At 40.1% G+C, this 20,981-nt stretch overlaps 1 protein-coding gene across 3 annotated transcripts in view; it reads left to right on the forward strand.

Annotated features, from left to right (window-relative positions):
• The window catches only part of dnaaf9 (dynein axonemal assembly factor 9), a 179,344-nt gene that overhangs the window by 7,857 nt on the left and 150,506 nt on the right, over positions 1 to 20,981 (forward strand). For all 3 annotated transcript variants that reach the window (XM_072256716.1, XM_072256715.1, XM_072256718.1), the window contains exon 2: positions 20,467 to 20,546. In XM_072256716.1, the coding sequence (XP_072112817.1) occupies positions 20,467 to 20,546 (80 nt within the window). The remainder of the gene's footprint in view (positions 1 to 20,466; positions 20,547 to 20,981) is intronic.

Below are 20,981 nucleotides of genomic sequence, written 5' to 3' on the forward strand. Positions count from 1 at the left end.
TTAGAAATAAAATTGAGTATATTAGCCACTTATCACCTATATTCCGGTTGTGATTAACACCCCCTCCCGAACAGAATCGCCAAATACGGTTTGTAGAAAAAAAATCTGCAGGTACACGCATGCACACTGGTGCCCGCACAAGGCTTCATGGTCATTGTAGTCTTACTCGGGGTAAACACAATGTATTTGACTGCTACTCTTGTCCGTTGGCAACCCTACCCACGCACCCCTCCCCCCCCCCCCCCCCCCCCCCCCGGGGTCGGCCGGTCCGCAAGAATATTGTCAATATGAAACCGGTCCGCAGTGCAAAAAAGTTTGGGGACCCCTGTCATAGAGGACTGGAAAACTGCAAATGTCGCTCCACTCTAAGAAGGGGGGAAGGCAAAAGAATGGCTATTAAAGGCTAGTTAGCATAACCTCAGTGGTTGGGAAAATGTTGGAGTCTATTATTAGGGATGAGGTTTCGGGGTACTTGAAGATAAATGATAAAGTAAGTCAGCGTGGTTTCTGTGAAGGGAAATCTTGCCTGACAAATCTGTTAGAGTTCTTCGAGGAAGTAACAAGCAGGGTGGAGAAAGGAGAAGCAGTGGATGTCATTTACTTGGATTTTCAGAAGGCATTTGATAAGGCGCCATATGAGGCTGCTTAACAAGATAAAATATTTGCTGAAAAGATACTGGCATGGATAGAGGAATGGCTGACAGGAGGCAGTGAGTGGGAATAAAGATCTCCTTTTCTGGTTGGCTACCAGTGACTAGTTGTGTTCCTCGGGGGCCAGTATTGGGACTGCTACTTTTCGCATTGTGTCATCTGCAAATTTTGCCACAAAGCCATCAATTCCATTATCCAAATCAGTAATAAAGATAGGTGGAGGGGTAGGTAGTGTTGAGGAAACATTGCAATTGCAGCAGAATTTAGACAATTTGGAAGAATGAGCAAAAAAGTGGCAGATGGAATGCAGTGTTGGGAAATGTATGATAATGCATTTGATAAAAGGAACAATCATGCGGACTATAATCTAAATGGAGAGAGTTTTAAAAAAAGTGCAGAGGGATTTAGGAGTCCTCGTGCAAGACTCGCAGAAGGTTAATTTACAGGTTGAGTCTATTGTAAAGATGACAAATGCAAGATTTCAAAGGGAATAGAATATAAAAGCAAGGAGATGATGCTGAGCCTTTATAAGACACTAGTCAGGCCGCACTTGGAGTATTGTTGACAGTTTTAGGCCTCATATCTCAGAAAGGACGAGTTGTCATTGGAGAGAATCCAGAAGAGGTTCATGAGGATAATTCCAGGAATGAAGGAGTTAACTTATGAGGAGCATTTGGCAGCTTTGGGCCTGTACTCACTGGAATTTAGAAAATGTATGGGGATCGCATTGAAAGCTACTGAATTTTGAAAGGACTATATAAGGTGGATGTGGAGAGGATGTTTCCTGTGGTGGGGATATCCAGAACCAGAGGGTACAGCCTCTCTTTTGGAGCAGGGGAAAGGAGGAGGAATTTTTTTTTAGCCAGAGAGTAGTGAATCTATGGGATGCACTGCTGCAGACTGTGGTGGAGGACCATGTCTGCGGGTATATTTAAGGCAGAAGTTGTTCGTTTCCTAATTGGTCAGGGCATCCAAGGATATGGCGAGAGGACAGGTGTATGGGGTTGAGTGGGATCCAGGATCAGCCATGATGGAATGGTGGAACAGACTCAATAGGCTAAATGGCCTAATTCTGCTCCTGTGTCTTATGGGTTTATTATATATTAAGAAATCTGATGGTGGTAGCAAAGAAGCAGTTCCTGAAATGCTGAGTGTGTCCCTTCAGGCTCCTGTACCACCACCTTGATGGTAACAATGGGAAGATGGCATGTCCTGGTGTTGAAGGTCCTTAATGATGTATGTTGCCTTTTTGAGATAATGATTTTTGAAGGTGCTGGGGAGGCTAGTGTTAAAGTTGAATCTGAATAAAACTCGGGAGACCAGCTTCTTACAGTTACAACAGTTTATTGTGCACCCTCCTGCAGGAGTTTGAGACCCAGTTGTCAGAGGGAAGGCACATAAGTACTGCCACCATCCGCCAAGTGGGTCCACTCTCTCTGGTTACAGCCGTATATTTATACATAGTAGGTCCCATACATTACTGTTGCAAGATGTCATTTGAACTGGTACGCCCACCAAGTCTGTTGGTGCAAAACTTAGTTACAGATAAGAGAGTCTGCTAAATCAAGGCTTAATTACAGATGGATGTGCTGTCCAGTCCTTATCAGTTATTCCCTTTGCTAGGCCCTGACTTAATTACAGATGGATGTTCATTCCTGTCCTTATCGGTGAGTCCTTCTCCCCTAACTCAAAACGAGGGTACAGTATACAATGTTACCAAACTCTCAATGTCTCTCTGCGAGCTGAGGAGAACTGGTAATGAGCCTGTCTTAGCTAACTGCTGAAGACAGTGTTTACTTCAATTCAAAAATTCCTATTCAGTCCCAATTATCCTTTTAGCCAGAGGTTACATAGGTTCAAAATGATTTTTTTATATCCCCAGTTCCTCACTGGTGCCCATGATGGAGTTGGCTGAAGTTACAACTTTCTGCAGTTTTTTTCTGATCCTGTGCAATAGCCCCTTCATACCAGAGGGTGATGTAACCTGTCGGAATGCTCTTCACAGTACATCTTGGTGATGTACTAATTTTCCTCAAACTCCTAATGAAATATAGCTGCTATCGTGCCTTCTTTGTAATTGCATCAATAGATTAGGTCCAGGATAAATTTTCAGAGATGTGGACACCCAGGATCTTGAAACTGTTCACTCTTTCCCAATTCTGATCCCTCAGTGAAGGCTGATGTGTGTTCCTTTGACTTTCCCTTCCTGAAGTCCACAGTCATTTCCTTGGTTTTATTGACACCATTCAACCAGCAGATCTGTCTCGCTCTTGTATGCCTCCCCATCACTGACTGAAATTCGACCAATAATACTTGTTTTGTTGGCAAATTTATAGATGGCGTTTAGCCACGCGGTCATGGGAGTAGAGAGAGTAGAGCAGCTAAGCATGTATCCTGAAGTGCACCAGTGTTGATTGTCAGCAAGGAGGAGAGGTCATATCTGATCTGCACAGACTGTGTCTGGTGAGGAAGTCAAGGATCCTGTTGCAGCAGGAAGTACAGAGGTCCAGGTTTTAGAGCTTTTTGATTAGAATTGAGGTTATGATGGTGTTGAACACTGAGCTGTAATCAATAAACAGCAGCTTGACGTAAGTATTACAATTGTCTAGTTGGTCCAAGGCTGAGTGGAGAGCCAGTGAGATTGTGTCTGGTGTTGACCTATTGTGACGATAGGCAAATTGCGCGGATCCGCGTCCTTGGTTAGGCAGGGGTTGATCTAGCCATGACCAGCCTCTCAAAGCACTATATCACAGTAGATGTCAGTGCCACTGGGTGACTTTTGTTGAGTCAGCTCAGCGTGTTTCTCTTGGGTTTGATTGTTGCCCTTTTGAAGCAGTGAGAACCTTCGACTGCAGCAGTGAGAGATTGAAGATCTTTCTTTTTCAATCTTTTTATTAATTTTAGAATATATAAACAAAACATAGCAATGATACAGATAATAGGAGATAAATTGTTACACTTACAAACAGTAATCGTAAAGTCCAATATTGAAATTTGACAAAGCTCCCAATCATATAAGACTAACAACGGATAATACAAATCAAAAAAAAACTAAAAAAAAAACATGAAAAAGAAAAAAAAAACCAAAACCAAAAAAAAATCCCAACCCAAAAGAAAGACAAAATTAATCAACTAAACTAAAAGACTTGGGCAAATCTAAAAACTTAAAAATGAAAAAGAAGAAAACCTTAGTGCCGACGACTCCATCCCCCTCCAACAATACAGAGAAATAGAATAGGTTTGGAAATAAAGATATTACATTAAGTGAAGATGCTGAATGAATGGCCTCCAAGGTTTTTCAAACTTGATGGAAGGGTCATAAACTGCACTTCTAATTTTCTCCAAATTCAAACTCAGCATAGTTTGTGAAAACCAATGAAATACCTTAGGAGGGTTAATCTCTTTCCAATTCAACAAAATAGACCTTCTAGCCACTAAAGTAAGAAATGCAATCATTCTTCGTGACGAAGAGGTTAAATTATTTAAATCTATCATTGGTAGTCCAAAAATAGCAGTAATTGGATGCGGTTGTAAGTCTATATTTAAAACCGTTGAAATAATATCAAAAATATCTTTCCAATATTTCTGCAACAGGGGACATGACCAAAACATGTGGGTTAGAGAAGCTATCTCGAAATGACATCTGTCACATATTGGATTAATATAAGAGTAATAGCAAGATAGTTTATCTTTGGACATATGAGCCCTATGTACTACTTTGAACTGTATTAACCTATGCTTAGCACACACAGAGGATGAATTCGCCAACTGAAGAATTTTTTCCCATTTTTCAGTTGGTATGTTAATCTCAAGTTCTCTTTCCCAGTCAGCTTTAATTTTATTAGAAGCATCAGGACATAAATTCAAAATTATATCATATATGATTGCTACAACACTTTTCTGAGAGAGATTTAAATCTAAAATTTTTTCCAAAATATCCGTTGGATATGGATGTGGGAAATTAGGGGAAACAGTAATTAAAAAGTTCCTAATCTGTAAATATCTGAAAAAGTGAGATCTGGGTAAGTTATATTTATTAGAAAGTTGATCAAAAGACATAAAACAATTATCCATAAATAAATCGCGAAAAGATATTATACCTTTAATTTTCCAATCAGAGTAGGCTTGATCCATCGTGGAAGGTTGAAAAAGAAAGTTTGACAAGATAGGGCTTGCTAGGATAAATTGATTGAATCCAAAAAATCTTCGAAATTGAAACCATATACGTAAAGTATGCTTAACTATTGGGTTATTCATTTGTTTATATAATTTAAAATAAGTAAAAGGAAGTGAAGTTCCTAAAACCGAACCCAAGGAAAGCCCTTGTAATGAATTAGATTCAAGATTTACCCAATGAGGGTTTAAAGATACGTCCAGATCTCGTAACCAAAATTTTAAATATCGACTATTAATTGCCCAATAATAGAATCTAAAATTCGGGAGGGCAAGCCCCCCCTCCTTTTTAGCCTTCTGTAAATACCTTTTACCTAACCTAGGATTTTTATTCTGCCAAATATATGAGGAAATTTTTGAATCTACATTATCAAAAAAAGATTTTGGGATGAAAATTGGAACTGATTGGAATATATACAAAAATTTAGGCAAAATGATCATCTTAATAGCATTAATCCGACCAATCAAAGACAAATAGATTGGTGACCATTTGGTAAATAACAGTTTAATCTGATCAATTAAAGGTAAAAAAATTAGCTTTAAATAAATCTTTATATTTTTTCGTAATAGTTATCCCTAAATATATAAATGAATCATTAACCAGTTTAAATGGTAAAAATCAATAAATAGGTACATGCTTATTTAAAGGGAATAATTCACTCTTATTAAGATTCAATTTATAACCAGAGAAGTTACTAAATTGAGCTAACAAATCTAAAATAGCAGGAATTGACTTCTCTGGGTTAGAGATGTATAGCAGCAAATCATCTGCATATAACGATAACTTATGTATTTCGTTTCCACGGGTAATACCAACAATATTTGGCGAGTTACGAATAGCAATTGCTAAAGGTTCAAGAGCAATATTGAATAGCAAAGGACTAAGAGGGCAACCTTTCCGAGTGCCACGAAAAAGACGAAAAAAGGGAGATCTATAATTATTTGTACAAACCGAGGCTACCGGGGAGTAATATAACAATTTAATCCAAGATATAAATGTCAAATTAGAATTAAATTTCTCAAGAACATTAAATAAATAAGGCCATTCGACTCTGTCAAAAGCTTTCTCAGCATCTAAAGAGATAATACATTCCGGGGTAGTAAGTGAAGGGGTATAAACAATATTCATTAACCTCCTACTATTAAAGGATGAATAGCGATTCTTAATGAATCCAGTTTGATCCATAGAAATAATTTGAGGTAACACCTTCTCCAATCTAGTTGCTAGAATTTTTGAAAAAATTTTAGAGTCTACATTCAAAAGAGATATCGGTCTATATGATGTACAATCAGTAGGATCTTTATTCTTTTTAAGAATTAAGGAAATAGAGGCTTCATAAAACGATTGTGGTAATTTACCTAAACTGATTGCTTCCTTGAATATTCTAGACAACTTAGAGGAAAGAATGGAGGGAAAAAATTTAAAAAATTCCACTGTAAACCCATCCGGACCGGGTGCTTTACCGGAATCCAAAGATGAGATTGCAGTTATTATTTCTTCCTCTGAAATGGAAGTTTCTAATGATAGGGACTCTTCGGGTGATAATTTCGGAAAACTCAATTTACTTAAAAAGTCATGCATAAAATTAGAATCATGAGGAAAATCAGAGTGATATAAAGAGGTATAGAATTCTTGAAAGGTTTGATTTATCCCAGCATGATCCACTGTGAAAGTATCATCCTGTTTACGAATCTTAGTAATTTGACGTTTAACGGAATCAAATTTCAAATGGTTAGCCAGTAATTTACCCGATTTATCACTATGAATATAAAAATCACTCCTAGTTCTCATCAATTGATTTTTGATGGAGGATGTTAATAATAAGCTATGTTCCAATTGGAGTTCAACTCTATGTTTGTACAGCTCCTTACTGGGAGAAGTAGCATATTTTTTATCGACTTCTTTAATTTTATCAACCAACAGAAGTATTTCATTGTTAACACGTCTTTTTCAAACCAGCCGAATAGGAAATGATCTGACCATGGATATAAGCTTTAAAGGCATCCCAAACAGTTCCATTGGAAACTTTGTCCATAGTATTAGTTGAAAAAAAGAAATCGATCTGCTCCTTTATAAATTTGACAAAATCTTGATCTTGAAGCAAAATAGGGTTAAATCGCCATTGTCGACTAGTACAGGAGGTGTCCATTAACTTGATGGAAAGTTTCAGTGGAGCATGATCTGAAATAACAATACTGTCATAATTACAATCAAGTACATCTGGAATCAAACGGGAGTCAATCAAAAAATAATCAATTCGGGAAAAAGAACGATGAACATGTGAAAAAAAGGAGAATTCCTTGTCATTTGGATGTAGAAATCTCCAAATTTCTAAAATCCCAGAATCCAACATAAAAGAATTAATAATAGTAGCCAACTTGTTCGGTAAAGCCAGACTAGCTATGGATCTGTCCAACATGGGATTCAGACATAAATTAAAATCACCACCCATTATCAACATATACTCGTTTAAGTTAGGAAAGGAAGTGAATAATTGTTTAAAAAATTCAGGGTAATCCACATTCGGAGCATAAACATTCACCATAGCGACCTTTTTATTAAAAAGTACCCCAGTAATTAACAAAAATCTGCCATTAGGATCAGAAGTAATGTCTTGATGAATAAATGTAATTGAAGGCTCAATAAAAATTGAAACGCCTTTAATTTTGGCTTGAGCATTTGAGTGGTATTGTTGATCTTTCCAAAACTTAAAGAAGCGTTGATTATCCTCTTTCCTTACATGAGTCCCTTGTGTAAAAATAATATGAGCATTCAGTCTTTGGAACAATTTGAAAACCTTTTTCCGTTTTATAGGATGGTTTAAACCATTTGTGTTCCAAGAAACAAAATTAATAGTATGAGCCATAATTAAGGGTTAACCCTTTGGTAAGAAAAGGGTTAACCACAATGTGAGCTCATAAAACCGGAAGAGGAATACATGATTACATAGGAACCGGAAATCTAGACACTGCGGACTTCTTGGTAGTTCTGAAACAGCCCAATAGAAAAAATTAAAAAAGAAAAAGTCTGACCCACCCCCATCCCCAAGAACCCCGAACTAAGCCAGAAATGGCTGAAGGAAGCTCTAACTAAAACTAATTCTAACCCCATTTCTGCAGGGGGCAACTCCAAAAATATATGTTAGATAAAAGACCTCCCAGAAACTAATGCATGTAAAAAATAACCAATATAATAATTGATCTACATAATAAAAATTAGTAAAATATATAAATTAAAAAAGAAATCAGTACATATAATTAGTAAACGAATAAATAAAAAATCGCTTCTAAAATGAAAGAAGGATTATGGGAAGAAGAAGCATAGGAACGTGGCGTCCCAAAAAAGAAACAAAGGAGGTTAAGCAAAAAGAAAGACAAGTCGCCATTTTGATTATGCAAAAACCAGAAGTAAGAAACATATAACTAAAAATGATCATCGAATCATATAAATAATAACGAAAAAGGAAAAGTTAAAACAAAAGGTTAACTAAAAAAAACTGATGTTAATTTACAGAAGATAAATAATCTATATAAATTATAGATTAACAACTATAGTAGTAAATAAAGAACAAAAATCTTAGACTTAAAATAAACATTCATCGCGCGATAATAAGAGGTTCATTTTATAAAGAAAACACCAGAAGAAAAAAGAATTGGTGCTGGAAGCACCCGACACAGATTAAGAGAGGGTATCTGTATCAGAAGGGAACTTATCATCCAAAAAGCTTCAGACAGCAGTTGTAGAATGGAATTTTCTGGATTTTTTGTTCTTTTTGAGAGTTATCCAAAATAAATAATTCTTCAATTAACTGATGGCCTGATTATTCACTGCAATCATGCAGACTTATCAACCAATCCCATTTGTTTGTAGTCACACTGGTCAGTGTTGTGACAGTGATGACCTTGCAGAGGGTTGAGATTTTAATAAATGAGTGTGAGTGTAACCTGTTATTATAATCAACAAGTTTTCCAGCCTTAAAATGGCCCTTTTATTCAATGAATTTCTGTCCTTCAACAAATCTTCAAATTACATCAGTATATTAACCCATAATAATGCACTCTGAATTCTCTGATAATCTCATGTGGTTTCTTACTGAAGATGTTTCAGTTCAAATATACTCCCCATCTCTAACTAGCTATCTGTTACATTCTTGCACAATCCCAAAATGCTGTAGTGCAAGAAAGTTGCTTTTGGGTTTGATTTAATGTTTTCTTGCATTTTGTGGACGTGTTGGGTTGTGGCATCCAAAGATCTAACATTTGTGAGTTATTACTGCAGTGTATTTTGGGGAAAAAAGGCTTGTTGATTCAAGGAGCAGCTCCTTTTTTTCACAACATGTAGTAAACCTGTTTCTCTTTACCATCTAGTGCATTTTTCTATAAGTTGTAATTTTTCTGCTGACTTGTTAATTTTACCGTTAAAGAACATTTTCCATTCTATTACCCTCCATAAGCAAAAGGTAATCTAATATTGAACTGCCTTTATCCCATATTTTCTGTGACCTAAAACTGACATTTTCTTTCTTTCTTTATTCCAAAAGAAGGTCTTCAACCTGAAATTTCAATTCTTTCTATTCCCACGTATGTTACCTGATTGTTAAGTATTACTAGAATTTTCCATCCTTCTCATTATATCTTCAAAATTCCTCTCCTATTACATTTGTATCTGCTGAAGTACATTAACACTGATCAGTGCCTCAGATTCAAAATTCTTATGCTCCTGTTCAGATAACCTTCCCGATTTTTGTAGGTATCTCGTTTTAGAATTTTAAGAACTCTGCTCTTTTCCAACTTTGGCTTGCTTACAATTTCCATTTATTTTTCATCACCAGTTAATGTTCACCGTTGTTCCCCTTCATTTCTCAAATTTGTCACCCCAGCTTTAAGATGTGCTATTTTTTGTCGTCTCGCCCTCTGTCTCTGTGACCGTCTATGCTGCCTTGTTGAGATGGACGTGTAATCCATGCAAATCAAAACATACTGAGCAATATTTCTTTTGTATGCATGTGCTTGTTACCATGGTGGAAGTTGGAGTGTCTATGTTTTATTTCTATTCCAATAAGAGTCATTTAATATTTGTAATCTTATAGTGGCTGTAATGTACACTGTAGTGGTGTAGTTGTATTATTTAGTGGATTGAATCAATTACATGTACTACTGAACCACTACTTTTCTGCAGAGCATTCCACAGAAATGAAAGCATTTCCGAGGCACAACATACAATTTGATTTCTAACAATTGTTGCAATTGTTTGGAGTGCTTACAATTTTATTAAGATTATTGGTTTAAAAAGTGATAAGCAATTTAAATATGGCAATAGTAAATGTAAATTTAGTATGAGTAACTGATTGTGATTCTATATTCTTAAACATACTAGTTAGTTTAAAACTTATGATGGATTGAACTACTCTCACTGGAATCAATTGCAGCCTGTAATTTCCCTCTAATTAACATATTTTTGAATCGTCTTAATTTCACCATCTCCTGAAAGTCTCGGTAGACTTGACTCTCAGCACGCAGGTATGAGACCTTTAAGCAGACGAAAATGCATTCCGATGGCTGAAAAAGAGGGAGGAGGGAAGAACTTCAAGCCAGAATGAAATGCCAAGGTATGAAACTTTCTCTACTCAGCATCTTGTTAGCAGAAGTACAGTCACTGGAGAGCAAGATTTTGGACCTAAGGGCAAGATTGATGTATCGGAGGGAAATGAGGAATTGCTGCATTCTGTTTTATGGCAATGTGGCTCACTATGGATGTTGGATACGTTGGTAAGACCAGAAGGGTTCTCAATACACAAGATGGACCATACTGTTGATTCAGAGAAGGCAAAATGTGGAGGTCATGATAAACTCTTTGTGGTGCTTGGAAGCAGTGGTCTTGTTGCACCCTTGTTCCCCCGACCTGGAACATCCAATGATTAAGTGTTCTGCTTACCAAGAGATTTCTTCACTGCGACCCTGACTGCAATTTATATTCTGCCAAAAGCAGACGTTAAGCAGGCATTTGGGTATTGAGTGTCGCCATCAACAAGTAGCAGCCGCCTTTGATGTCTCACAAATTATTCTTGGGGACTTTGATCAGGCTTGTTTGAAGAAATTTTGGCCCAAATATCGTTAACATATCACCTGCAGCATTAGGGTTCCCAACACGTTCGACCGCTGCTATACTACGATTAGGAACGCCTGCAGTTCCATGCCAAGACTGCATTTCAGGAAATCTGATCACTTGCTGTCCTCCTCCAACCGGCATACTGGCAAAGGCTAAAGAGCAAGGATCCAGTGATGAGGACAACAATACAGGTGATCGTGGGAGGCAGAGGAGTGGCTTCGAGTCAGTGGATGGGGCCATGTTCAAAGACTCATCAGAGGATCTGAATGAATATACCACAATTGTCATTGAACTTTATTAAAGTGGTCATATGCGGGTGTGTGTGTCCCCACAAATTCATTCAGCGTCTACCCCAGCTGGATGCCACGAGATCCATAATCTGCCGAGGGTCAGATCAGTGGCATTCAGATCTGGTGTCCAAGTGTAATATAAGAGGTCCAGGTACAATCTCTGGAAAGCCATCTCGTGTAAAATAGCAATTCGGGATCAAACTTGAATCACTGAAAGATGCAAGATGGCTGTGACAGGGCTTGAATGCTATCACCTCCTACAAAATGAAACCAAGAAATGTAGGTGACAACAAGGCTTCACTCCCAGATGAGCTCAATGCCTTTTATGCTTGCTTTGACTGTCAAAGCATGGAGGAAACTTCATAAACTCTCACCATCTCCAATGACCCTGCAATTTCAGTCTCTGAGATTGATATTAGAGCATTATTCAGGAGTGTGAACCCAGTGTAAGCATCCGGCCCAGGTGGGTATCTGATTGATCAACTGGCTAGAGTGTTCACTGATATCTTTACCCTCTCGCTTTGGCAGTCTGAGGTACCCACCTGCTTCAATCAAGCTCCATTCCAATTTGCCCACTGTTGCAATGGGTCAACAGCAAATGCCATTTCATTGGCTTTTCACTCAACCCTGAGATGCCTGGACATTGAAGATGTATACATCATGATGAACTTGATTGACTACCGCTCAGCATTCAAAGCTGTCATCCCCTCAAAACTAATCAATAAGCTTCAAGACCTAAGCTTCGTTACCTCCTTGTGCAACTGGATCCTTGACTTGCTCACTTGCAAACCGCAGTCCGTTTGAATTGGCAACAACGTAGCCATCTGCACAGATGCACCATAAGGCTGTGTGGCTAGGCCCCTGCTCTAATCACTTTATATTTATGACTGTGAAGCTAAGCACAGCTCCAGTGCCATATTTTAAGTTTGCTGATGACATCACTGTTGAATAAAATGTGATGAATTAGCATCTTTAAAAAAGTATATAAAGGGTAAAAGAGAGTTGAGGGTAGATATAGGACCAAATTAAAAAGACGCTGGAGATATTGTAATGAGAGATGCAGAGGAACTGGATGCGTATTTTGCATCAGTCTTCACCGTGGAAGATGTTTGCAGTGTACCGGACATTCAAGAGTGTCAGGGAAGTGAAGTTTGTGCAGTGAAAATTACGACTGTGAAGGTGCTCAGGAAGCTAAGTAGTCTGAGGTTGGATAAATCTCCTGGATCTGATGGAATGCACCTTTGGGTTCTGAAGGAAGTAGCTGGAGAAATTGCGGAGGCATTAGCAATGATCTTTCAAGAATTGATAGATTCTGGCATTGTACCGGATGACTGAAAAATTGCAAATGTTACTCTGCTATTTAAGAAGGGCGGGAGGCAGCACAAAGGAAACTATAGACCTGTTAGCCTGACTCAGTGGTTGGGAAGTTGTTGGAATCAATTGTTAGGGATGAGATTACGGAGTACCTGGAGGCACATGACAAGATAGGCCAAAGCCAGCATGGCTTCCTGAAAGGAAAATCCTGGCTGACAAACCTACTACAATTCTTTGAGGAAATTACAAGCAGGGTAGACAAAGGAGATACAGTAGACATGGTGTACTTGGATTTTCAGAAGGCCTTTGACAAGGTGCCGCACATCAGGCTGCTTAGCAAGATGAGAGCCCATGGAATTACAGGGAAGTTGCTAGCATGGGTGGAGCATTGGCTGGTCGGTAGAAAGCAGAGTGGGAATAAGAGGATTCTATTCTGGCTGGCTGTTGGTTACCAGTGGAGTTCCATGGGGTCGGTGTTGGGATTGCTGTTTTTTATGATGTATGTCAATGATTTGCACTCCAGTATTGATGGATTTCGTGGCTAAATTTGCCGATGATACAAACATAGGTGGAGGAGCGGGTAGTGTTGAAGAAGCAGCCTGCAGAGAGACTTAGATAGTTTAGGTCATGTATAGTCATACACTTTGGTGGAAGGAAAAAATGGGCGGATTATTATTTACATGGAGAGAGAATTCAAAATGCAGAGGTGCAAAGGGACTTGGGAGTTCTTGTGCAAGATGCTCTAAAGGTTAACCTCCAGGTTGAGTCGGTTGTGAAGTAGGCGAATACAAATTTGGCATTCATTTCTAGAGGTATTGAATATACGAGCAGGAATGTGATGTTGAGGCTCTGTAAGGCACGCGTGAAACCACACTTGGGAGTATTGTCTGCAGTTTTGGGCTCCTTATTTTAGAAAGGATGTACTGACATTGGAGAGGGTTCAGAGAAGATTCACGAGAATGATTCCAAGAATGAAAGGGTTACCATATGAGGAATGTCTGGCAGCTCTTGGGCTGTATTCCCTGGAGTTCAGCAGAACGAGGGGGGATCTCATAGAAACATTCGGAATGTTAAAAGACCTGAACAGATTAGATATGGCAAAGTTATTTCCCATGGTAGGGGATTCTAGGACAAGAGGGTATGACTTCAGGATTGAAGGACGTCCATTTAGAACAGAGATGTGGAGGAATTACTTTAGTCATAGGTTGGTAAATCTGTGGAATTTGTTGCCACGAGCGCCTGTGGAGGGCAAGTCATTGGTTGTATTTAAGACAGATAGATAGGTTCTTGATTAGCCAGGGCATCAAAGGGTATGGGATGAAGGCAGGGGAGTGGGGATGACTGGAAGAATTGGATCAGCCCATGATTGAATGGTGGAGCAGACTCGATGAGCTGAATGGCCTACCTTCTGCTCCGATATCTTATGGTCTTACAGAGGAGGGAGATTGGAAATTTGGGTGAGTGGTGCCACAACAACCTCTCATTCACTGTCAGAAAGACCAAGGAGCTGATTATTGACTTCAGGAGTAGGAAACTGGAAGTTCATATGTGGAAAGGGTCAATAACTTTTACTTTCCTTAGTGTTATCAGTTCAGAAGATATATCCTGGGACCAGCACATAAGTGCTATTGCAAAGAAAGCATGGTAGTGCGTCTACTTTTGTAGTTTGTGAAGATTCAGCATGCTGACTAAAACATAAACAAACTTCAATAGATGTGGTGGAGAGTATATTGACTGGTTGCATCATGACCTAGTATGGAAACACCAATGCCCTTGAATGGAAGAACCAACAAAAGGCAGTGGATACGGCACAGTCCATCATGGGTAAAGCCTGCCCTATGATTAACCACATCTATATGGAGCACTGTTGCAGGAAAGCAGCATCCATCATCCGGGACTGCCAGCATCCAGGCCATGCTTTGTTCCTGCTGCTGGCGTTAGGAAGAAGATACAGGAGCCTCAGGACCCACTCCACCAGGTTCAAGAATAGTTATTCCCCTCAACCATCAGGCTCCTGAACCAGCGTGGATAACTTCACTGACCTCAACACTGAACTGACCACTCATCACAACCTATGGACTTGCTTTCAAGGACTCTTCGTGTCATGTTCTCTATATTTACTGTTTATTTATTATTATTTCTTCCTTTAATATTTGCTGTTTCTTGTCTGTTGCACATTGGTTGTTTGTCCTTATGGGGCAAGTCTTTCACTGATTCTATTGTGTTTCTTGAATTTGACCAGAATGCCCGCAAGAAAATGAATATCAGAGTTGTAAATGGTGATGTATGCAGGTGCAAGGAAAGGTTTGTGAACCCTTTATAATTACCTGGTTTTCTGCATTAGTTACTCATACAATGAGGTCTGATCGTCATTTAAGTCACAGTAATAGACAGACACAATCTGCCTAAACTAATAACAAACAATTGCACTTCTGGTCAATATCATTTAAACAATCACAGTCCAGGCTGTAAAAAGTATGTGAGCCCTTGTATTTAATAACTGGTAGAACATCCTTTAGCAGAAGTAGCTTCCACCTAACGTTTCCTGTAGCTGCTGATCAGTCTTGTACAACGGCGAGGAGGAATTTTACACCATTCCTTCATTCAAAGTATTTCATTTCTGAAATACCTTGCATGAATGGTCTTCAGGTCATGCCACAGGACCTGAATTAGATTAAGGTCTTGGCCACTTCAAAATACGAACTTTCTTCTTTTTAAACTATTCTATTGTTGTTTTACTGTTGTGTTTCGGATCATTGTTGTGTTGCATTATCCAACTTGTCTTGAGCTTCAGCAGATCTCTACCCTGACAACATCCAGTAAAATGTCTTGATACATTTTTGAATTCATTGTTCCCTTAACGATTGTAAGCTGTCCAGGAGGTTCACAATGATGATTCCGGGAATGAAAGGGTTATATGAAGAACGTTTGATGGCTCATATATGGGAGCCCAAGCATGGGAGGATGAACCCTGGGCGCCCTCCCAAGACTATGGTCAACACGCTCCTAGAAGACAGCGGCTCGGCTAATATAGATGAACTGAACACACTGATGAGGGAGAGGGAGAAGTGGAGAGTCAGTCATCGTGCCCGACGCCGGCTCCCTAGGCCTGAGTTGACGTCATAGTAGTAGTAGTAGTGACTAGACAACGGGTGACCTGTTGGGGCACCCTTTGAGAGAAGGGTAGTGCAGTCTGATGTGACAAGAATGAGCATTAAATTTTCCTGAATGCTATTGGTATTGCTTTGCTTTGGAAACTGTAGTAGAAAATCTCAGTTTATTTAAGAAGAATGATGCGTAGTAAAGCAAATATAGCTGCTCCTCATTTAACGAAGGACACTTTTGATGGCATCATTTTTGGTTTATCTGCCACCCTTGTGCCTCTCGATGTCATTCTGGAGACATGCAGCCCTTTTATCCCCCGTCTCTTCATCTCTTCTGCTGTTGGTTGTTTGTCTCTGATCCTAGAGACATGCATGCCTCTCCTTTTTCTCTTATCTTTTTTTGTCCTGACTCTTTGATCCTGGAGTCGTGCGGCCCTGGCCTCATCTGATTCTTGCTCTCTCTCTCCTTGCTGCTTCCCGACGACATTTGGCGTCATCTGTTGACCATAATGTCCCCCTTCTCTTCCCACGCAGCATAATTAGGCTGACCATTTTTTTTTACCCTAATGCTGGATAGAAGATACGAAGCAGTAACACCAAAGGATGTTGATTATTCTTGAAACACACACATGAGGAAATCTGCAGGTGCTGGAATTTCAAGCAACACACATAAAAATTGCTGGTGAATGCAGCAGCTACAGGAAGAGGTACAGTCGACGTTTCGGGCTGAGACCTTTCGTCAGGACTCATTGAAAGAAGAGATAGTAAGAGATTTGGGAGGGGGAGGGGGAGATCCGAAATGATAGGAGAAGACAGGAGGGGGAGGGATGGAGCTAAGAGCTGGAAAGTTGATTGGCAAAAGGGATGCAAGGCTGAAGAAGGGAGAGGATCATGGGACAGGAGGCCGAGGGAGAAAGAAAGAGGGAGGAGGGAAGCCAAGAGGATGGTCAAGGGATATAGTGAGAGGGACAGAGGGAGAAAAAAGAGAGAGAAAAAAAAATTAATAATAAAAAATAAATAACGGATGGGGTATGAAAGGGAGGTGGGGCATTAATGAAAGTTAGAGAAGTCAAAGTTCATGCCATCAGGTTGGAGGCTACCCAGAGGGAATATAAGGTGTTGTTCCTCCACCCTGAATGTGGCTTCATCTTGACAGTAGAGGAGGCCGTGGATAGACATATCAGAATGGGAATGGGACGTGGAATTAAAACGTGTGGCTACTTGGAGATCCTGCTTTCTCTGGCGGACAGAGCATAGGTGTTCAGCGAAACGGTCTCCCAGCCTGCGTTGGGTCTCGCCAATATATAGAAGGCTGCATCGGGAGCACCGGACGCAGTATATCACCCCAGCCGACTCACAGGTGAAGTGTCGCTTCACCTGGAAGGGCTGTCTGGGGCCCTGAATGGTGGTGAGGGAGGAAGTGTAAGGGCATGTGTAGCACTTATTCCACTTACAAGGATAAGTGCCAGGAGGGAGATCGGTGGGAAGGGATGTGGGGGATGAATGGACAAGGTAGTTGCGTAGGGAGCGATCCCTGCGGAAAACGGGTTGGGGGGAGGGAAAGATGTGCTTAGTGGTGGGATTCTGTTGGAGGTGGTGGAAGTTACGGAGAGTAATATGTTGGACCCGGAGGCTGGTGGGGTGGTAGGTGAGGACAAAGGGAACCCTATTCCTAGTGGGGTGGCGGGAGAATGGGTGAGAGCAGGTGTCCGTGAAATGGGAGAGATGCGTTTGAGAGCAGAGTTGATGGTGGAGGAAGGGAAGCCCCTTTCTTTAAAAAAGGAGGACATCTCCTTCGTCCTGGAATGAAAAGCCTCATGCTGAGAGCAGATGCAGTGGAGACAGAGGAATTGCGAGTAGGGAATGACATTTTTGCAAGAGACAGGGTGAGAAGAGGAATAGTCCTGGTAGCTGTCCGTAGGCATATAGTAGACATCAGTAGATAAGCTGTCTCCAGAGATAGAGACAGAAAGATCAAGAAAGGGGCGGGAGGTGTCGGAAATGGACCAGGTAAACTTGAGAACATGGTGAAAGTTGGAGGCAAAGTTAATGAAGTCAACGAGCTCAGCATGCGTGCAGGAAGCAGTGACAGTGCAGTCATCGATGTAGAGAAGGAGAAGTGGGGACAGATACCAGTATAGGCTTGAAGCATGGATTGTTCCACAAAGCCAACAAAAAGGCAGGCATAGCTGGGACCCATACGGGGGCCCATGGCTACACCTTTAGTTTGGAGGAAGTGGGAGGGGCCAAAGGAGAAATTATTAAGAGTAAGGACTAATTCCGCTAGACAGAGCAGAGTGGTGGTAGAGGGAAACTGGTTAGGTCTAGAATCCAAAAAGAAGCAGAGAGCTTTGAGACCTTCCTGGTGGGGGATGGAAGTATATAGGGACTGGACTTCCATGGTGAAAATAAAGCAATGGAGGCCAGGGAACTTAAAATCATCGAAAAAAATTCAGAGCGTGAGAAGTTTCACGAACATAGGTAGGAAGGGATTGAACAAGGGGGGATAAAACAGTGTCGAGGTATGCAGAAATGAGTTCGATGGGGCAAGAGCAAACTGAGACAATGGGTCTACCTGGACAGTCAGGTTTGTGGATCTTGGGTAGGAGGTAGAAACAGGAAGTGCGGGGTGTGGGAACTGTAAGATTGGTAGCAGTGGATAGGAGATCCCCTGAGCGGATAAAGTTGGTGATGGTGTGGGAGACAATGGCCTGGTGCTCCTTAGTGGGGTCATGATCGAGGGGTAAATAAGAGGAGGTATCCGCAAGTTGTCACTGTGCCTCGGCAAGGTAGAGGTCAGTACCCTTATCGGCGGGTTTAATAGTAAGGTTAGGATTAGTGCGGAGGGAGCGGAGAGCAGAGCGGTCGGAAGGAGTGAGGTTGGAATGGGAACAAGGTGCGGTGAAGTCGAGACGGTTATTCTCGATTTATTCTTGATGATGTGGTTGGTGCTGTCCTAAATAGACGTGATATAGTCACCGCTGACTGCAGCAAAGGGTTTTATGGGTGTCTCAAAGTACGTCATTACAATAAGATTTAATTATCTGTTATTGATGGGTGGCAGTTAGATCTGTCCCAATCCTGCATATGCTGATGGTGATTAGCAGAATGTAACCCCTCGAAATGGAGCTGCCCTGCCCTTTTGCTCCAGTAGGTATCGCTGCTGAGGCTGGCCATGTGCATGCGTTGTGCTGTCACATCCTGATTTCCATGATGGCAGAATGACTCTCGGGTTAAAAGGGAGCCTGTTGATTTTGGCGAATGAGCAATTTTATACAAATATATAACCCTGAACTTTGCCTGCATTCTGTAACTTTGCACATTTTAATTCGATTTAGCCAAAAAAAGAGCTGCTGTAGTGCACTAATTGGAGGTCACAGACAGACAGAGCATGAGAGTTTTCGTAGTATATAGATGGCTCTGGGCCTGTACTTATTGGAATTTAGAAGGTTGAGGGGGGAACTCATTGAAACCTTTCGAATATTGAAAGGCCAAGACAGATGTGAAAGAATGTTTCCCATGGTGAGGGAGTCTTGGACAAGAGGGCAAACCCTTAGGATAGAGCAGCGTCCATTTAAAACAGATGCAGAGAAGTTTCTTTAGCCAGAGGGTAGTGAACTTGTGGAATTTGTGACCATAGGCAGCTGTAGAGGCCAAGTTATTTGGTGTATTTAAGGTGTAGATTGATGGGTTCTTAGTGGCCACGGCATCAAAGGTTACAGGGAGTGGGGATGAGGAGGGGCAAAAAGGATCAGCCATGAAAGAAAAGTGGAGCAGACTTGATGGGCCAACTGGCCTTATTCTACTCCTATGTCTTATGGATATGAACATTGTGTATGCAGAAGTTTAATTAGCTATTTGATTGACTCTGCACAGGGTTGTGGGCTGTACTGTGTTTCTGTGCTCTACCATACTGTCTATACTATATGACAGGAATGTAAATGAGATGTTATAATCAGACCAACCATTATCAACTTAAATGGCAGATTATGCTCGAAGGGCTGAATGGCCTGCTTTAAATTTATATAATCATAGTATAGAAGCAGGGCATGAATTATGATTATTTACACTTTTTCATCTGCTTGCTTTCTTTAAGAAAGCTATAATAAATTACAAGCAGAGCGTCTTTGTTAATGTTAGTGGACTTCAAATCTGAGTTGAAGTTGCACTGCCAGGTTTAATTTTTTTTGATGAATTTGTAAGAGCTATCATAAATAAATCATACTTTTAATACCAATGTTAGACTGTACTTTCATGGTGGTGGTAAGCAAGTTCATAAGACTGAAAAGAAGTCCGACCCAAACATCATTATGTGCTGCTATTTAATTAAGTTCTTGAGTGGTAAAATAAAATGATATTTCTTAATTTTTGAAGATAATTGTAAGATGATGCCGCAGCTTTCACATCTCTTGAAATCTAAATTACTTTTTGTGTTGTTAAGTAAAGGATCTAGTGCTTCCTTGGCGTATATGATGAATAAACTGTTTTGGCCTCCAGCCAGGTGCAAGTATCGATTATAACCTATGTTTCACTGACAAAATCTTGCCATGAAGATGGCGGAGTTTGTCATTGAAGCTTTGGTTATAATTGATACCTGTACCATGGGTGGAAGCCTGAGAAGAGTTTGTTTATTTGATGTTGTTGTTTGCTGATGTGTCCAATTTATAATTGTTGTGACTCATAAATATTGTATTTAATAGGCAAAATATAAAAGCAGTTGTTTGGTCTCTGCAAGAAGTACTATGCTATTTCATTCTGCCTTTTGTCGTGTTGTGGTATATTTTTAATAGCCAGTTATTTTAACTCTGTGTATATTTTCTTGTAGTTGCAGCCGTCTTCGGCGAATTCAAGCGCTCCTGAATTACAGCAGCAAGCAAAAATCTGATGGAATTCTTTGCATTCTGGGTAGGTTTTAGTTTGTTTGTAAACTTCAACCACAATATGCTGTTTTATATATAACTTTCTTTTATAGTTTACTTCCTTTGGTAGAGAATGTAGAAAATTAACGTTTTAATGGTTAGATATTTGGATCACTAATTTTATCAGGGTGACCTTGGTTTTTGTCATTCAGTTGAAATGGAGAATGGAATGGTGGAAAACTGACAAATGTTAAATACATTTATTTTTACTGGTTTCTTTAATTATTCGGTTTCTGTCACTATAAACTTCAATGATTGACGCTGTAAGTAAAGTAGAAACTAGGATTTGTGATGAACCTGCATGTCTGTTGAGATGATTTAAGCTGGAAAAAAAAGAGTGCAGAGAGGGCAGATGTAGGGAACAATTGAGTCTTAATTTAGTTTGTAGTACTTTATGACCATTTTATGCAGGACCATGTTT

This window comes from Mobula birostris, chromosome 4, assembly GCF_030028105.1.
Source record: "Mobula birostris isolate sMobBir1 chromosome 4, sMobBir1.hap1, whole genome shotgun sequence".
NCBI classification, from domain to species: Eukaryota; Metazoa; Chordata; class Chondrichthyes; order Myliobatiformes; family Myliobatidae; genus Mobula; species Mobula birostris.